This window comes from Sesamum indicum, linkage group LG4, assembly GCF_026168435.1.
Source record: "Sesamum indicum cultivar Baizhima isolate 11 linkage group LG4, ASM2616843v1, whole genome shotgun sequence".
NCBI classification, from domain to species: Eukaryota; Viridiplantae; Streptophyta; class Magnoliopsida; order Lamiales; family Pedaliaceae; genus Sesamum; species Sesamum indicum.
The window spans coordinates 6,863,394-6,868,369 of NC_142660.1; the positions used below are offsets into that span (position 1 = coordinate 6,863,394).

Below are 4,976 nucleotides of genomic sequence, written 5' to 3' on the forward strand. Positions count from 1 at the left end.
TCCATATTAATCAAATAGCAGAAAGCTAACAAGTAAAGAGAAGCTGGCAACTACCAAATAATTTACTTGAAACTCCCTGCTTACCGATTCTTAATCAACACTCCACTAGCATAAAGGAGAAGCTCTCAGTCTCTAGTATAGCCATCGTCGGTCATCACAACATAGTAAGGTACCAATACAATGAATCTGTCCAACTCGACGCAATATTCCTTTACCTTATGATCACTCCTGCGCAAACCGATGCCACTCTTGGATTGTCGTAGCTGAATCCAAGTCAGTCGCTTTCATGAAGCAGGTGATCGAGTACTCTTGAATGCTTGCACGAGTAATGGTTTATTGATTCATCTGGGCGTGCAATTGTTGAGAGAACAGGGGTCCGAGGGATTGGAAACTTTTGGCTCCTTTCGGAGGTACTATAGGATGGTTCTTGTAGGGGGTCTAACAGGTGTTTGAGATCTAAATTGTGGGATTTTGAGCCACGGATCAAACGAGCTTCTTGAGTTGGGCCTTGAAGGAAACACCGAGTGATCACTGTAGTTATGATTACCTTGCCCGACTGAAGTATAAGAAGGGTGTGGTGGAGAGAGAAAGAAACTCCTGTGTGCTGCTCCGTCGTGTCGTAACGGGCTAGAGGAGGGTGATACCGGCAATGATGTTATTGTTCTTGTGTTGTCTCTGCAGATGTAGTAAGCAGACATCAGTTAGTAACTGGGTTGTGCTCAAGCAAATATGCACATAAAATGCATTGGATGGATTCTAAATGAGGGCCCTAACATATGCAGCCCTCCCGAGGGTTACTCATGATACCAGCTGCCGTGTGGAATGTGCATGGACTTAACTGCTTGGACCATCAAATTGCAGTTAAAGATCTTATTCGGAACAACTGGTTACTATTTCTAGGTATTATTGAAACTCGAGTGGCTGCTTTAAATATTGCTAGAATTCAGTATAGCATTTGTTCTGATTGGAAATGGTGTACTGATTACACGACTATTGGTAATTGCATCTGGCTCTCATGGAATGATACTGAGGTTGGAGTTGATATACTTACTGTTAGTGATCAATTAAAACACTGTCGAGTTACTAACAGACTGATGTACACTCAACACTTGATTACGAGTGTCTATGACATGAATGATGTTATTAATAGGCGATTGCTGTGGAGGAATTTATGTGACTTATCAGGAGGGATCATGGATGAGGCGTGGTTTGTGATGAGGGATTTTAATGTCGTCCTGGATATGAGCGAGGTGTGTAGAGCCTCGGGTGACTTCGACAGGCTATGGAGGAATTCTAGTCGTGTGTTATGGAGACAGGTCTCACTAAACTTCCTATGCAGGGGGAGACCTTTACGTGACATAATTGCAGTACGGATGGCAGGAGCTTGTGGAAGCGTCTTGATAGGGTACTTGTTAATGATGTCGTTATGCAACTATGGCAGAATGCCTACTATAGAAGCGCTTCCCCATCTACTTCAAATCATTCCCCTTTGTTACTTCAGGGGGGTACCCGGCTTAACTTTGTAAGTCCGTTCAGATTTGATAATTACTTGGCTTCCTCACATCAATTCTTGGATACTGTTAAATGAATTTGGCTGCATAATATTGAGGGTACATGCATGTATGCGATTACTAGAAAATTACGTGCACTTAAGCCTGTGTTTGGGGAGCTTCGAAAACAAAAAGGGATCTCTCGCTAAATGTCCAACTAGCCAAGGAATTCCTTGCTGAGGCTCAGGGACTTTTAGCTGATAACCGGCACGACAAGACACTGTTATTACTAAAGCACTGTTGCAAGATTGTCTTGATGAGAGCTGTCAAACTTGAGCAACTCATACTTCGCCTAAAGGCGAAGATGCAATGGTTGAAAGGGGGTGACCAATGCTCGCGGATCTTCTTCAGGAAGGTGGCAATACGACGGGCTTCTAATCCGATATTCCAGATGCATGGTCCGGACGGTAATATGCTAACTCATCAGGATGATGTTATCGCTGAATTTTCGCGATATTTTGAACATCTATTAGGTGGCAAAAGACATGAGAGGGGGCTGAAGTTAGCACACTTGAGGCCGTGGGCTAAGCACGTTTTATCGGAGGAAGAAGGGGCGATGCTCACGGCCGAGACAACTAGAGAGATAGTCAAGGAGGCATTCTTTAACATCAAAGAGGATAAGGCACCAGGGCCTGATGGATTCTCTGTCGGGTTTTATAAAAAGCTGCATGGCCAGTAGTAGGGCATGAGGTAACAAATGCAACTTTGGAATTATTTCAAAAGGGACGGTTACTGAAGCAGATTAACTCTACGCTTATCTCCTTGATTCTTAAGGTACACAATCCCTTATCTATTGGTGATTTCCGTCCTATTTCGTGTTGTAACGTTCTATACAAAGTGATTACTAAGATTCTTGTGAAACGTCTTAGATTGGTACTTGACAAATTAATTAGTCCGATGCAAAATGCCTTTGTTCCGGGGCGCAGAATTGGGGACAACATCTTACTTGCATAGGAATTACTGAAAGGATATAATCAGCAGTATACTCCACCTAGATGTGTGATGAAAGTTGATTTGAGAAAGGCATATGATATGGTGGAGTGGAATTTTCTCTTAGCAACGTTGGAGCTATTCAACTTTTCAACCATAGTTATTGGATGGATTAGGGAGTGTGTTATGACCACATCCTTCTCGATCGCCCTCAATGGAGGAATCCATGACTTCTTTCCGGCGGCTCGTGGTCTACAGTAGGGGGACCCCATATCCCCTTACTTATTTGTGTTGGTGATGGAAATCCTTGGGTTGATACTCCAACAGCGAATTGAGAGTGACGGTGACTTCCTCTATCATTGGCGATGTGGTGAGATAAGACCTGTTCAACTTCGTTTGCAAATGACTCACTTCTTATCTGTCGCGCTGATGAGTGTTCCATTCGATTGCTTAAGGAGGGATTGAAGTATTTTTGCTACATTATCTAGTCTTAATACTAATGTAGTAAAAAAAGTCAGATTATTCTCTCAAAATCGGCTCAGCCTGTTCGAGACATGATTCTTGGTATCTTGGATTTCAGGAGGGGTCTCCCGGCGACTTACCTTGGTTTGCCTCTAATATCTTCCAGGTTTACTATCTCTATACAAGGCTGAAATGGAATCCAGTTGTCCTTTGCAGCAAGGATCCAACTTCTCAAATCAGTCCTCATGGGGCTTCAGATATATTGGGCGATGTTATTTAGTTTGCCGAAAGGGATCATTAAAGAAATAGAGAAGAGGTTTAGGGGCTTTCTTTAGAAAGGAACCTCGGCCATGGGTTATCCCAAAATTGCATGGAAGTAGGTGTGTCGTCCAGCAGTGGAAGGAGGCCAGGGACTTATGGATTTAACGGCCCTAAATCGAACCCTTATAAATCGACATATTTGGAGGATTGCTACTAAATCACCCGGATCTATTTGGGTTACTTGAATTTATGTGATGAGGCTACGGAGCAAATCTATTTGGACAGTGGACCCAAGGATAGGCACATGGGGTCGGCAAAAAATGCTCACTCTTCGCAATAGTTTGAAGCCACATACACATTATGGGGTTGGAGGGAGGGACGAAATCCATGTGGCATGATCCTTGGCATCCTATGGGGGTTCTTACCGTGAGTTTCCCCAATGGCCCAACTCATACCCGCACTAATGAGGTTGCTCTATTACATACGGTCATTCAGAATGGGGAATGGAATTGGCCTCCCACCAGGTCATCCACAAGGTCTACAATTGATATTATATGTCTACTACCACCGATTGTTAGCTCTCGGGATTCCATCACTCTGAAGGGAAGGGGTATACTAATAAAATGTGTATGACCTATTTCGAGATCCGGGCACCAAGATCGGGTGGTCCTTGCTGCTTACGGAGCCCTTCAAAATACCAAGGAATTCGTTTATTCTTTGGTTAGCACTGCATGAACGCCTATCCACCATGGACCGGCCGTGGCTATTACATATTTCGGGGGACTGCGTCCTTTATAGTAGTGGTACGTTAGAGACTCACCAGCATCTATTTTTTACTTGCCCTTATGCTAGGCAATGTTTAAGAATAGTACACAGGGAGGTCTATTCCCATGGACAAACAGAGGATGGGGTATTGACACATCAATAGTTGCACGGCGATGGAGGGGAATCATGTAGTTAATGCAGCAGATCGAAACCTTCTATTGTCACTGGTTTACCATATTTAGCAGGAGCGGAATTGTAGATGATATCAACAATTGGAGCGAGATGCATCTACCCTTACCTGCATCATTTTGGACGAGCTTAGACTTCGTATTTTGAGTGCTGAGCTTCCTTATAGAGTTAGTATGATAGAATTGTATAGATTATGGCACATTTCATGACACACCTCATTGGCCATATGATTCTATAGTTGTACATTTTATACTTAAAAAAATTTACCTTTATCGAATTTTTTTTTTTGAGTATTTGAAAGTTACGCTAACGATCTTATTTGTAAAATAAAATATGATTTATTGAATAATTAAAAAAATATTGTGAAAAGATTAGCATTCGTTGGGATTTAATTGATTCACTTAAAAGAGTTTAAATATTCACTATTAATCGATGAGATTTAACAAATTAATATAATTTCACTTATTAATATATATATATATAAATATAAATGTGCCTACGAAATTTTAAACTTTAAAATACAAGTTCAAGATAATGAGTTTTAGTCTAAAATATGTGAGTTAGCTTTGCTATATTGATGTATTTGTTAAATTGAGTTATCCGTGGCTAAGTCAAGCCGCCTTATCTTTCTAATCAGGTAATTTGAGCAAAGGCCATAGCTATTATAATCATTGCCATCGTCGTTGAAAAATCCGTCCTAAGTTATTATAATTCATTTACTGCTATTAATAAAAAAAAATAAAGAAAGAACCAATCGGAAATTCTATAAATGTCGATAGATCTTATATCTTTATTCATACCTCATACATTATTACCATT

General features: G+C 41.2%; 1 protein-coding gene across 1 annotated transcript; it reads left to right on the top strand.

The window, feature by feature from the left end:
• Nucleotides 1-800: 800 nt before the first annotated feature.
• On the top strand, nt 801-2,229 carry LOC148788367 (uncharacterized). The gene is made up of 2 exons (XM_088880038.1): nt 801-1,405; nt 1,686-2,229. The coding sequence occupies exons 1-2, from the start codon at nt 801-803 to the stop codon at nt 2,227-2,229; spliced, it is 1,149 nt and encodes a 382-aa protein (XP_088736164.1).
• The last annotated feature ends 2,747 nt before the right edge of the window (nt 2,230-4,976 follow it).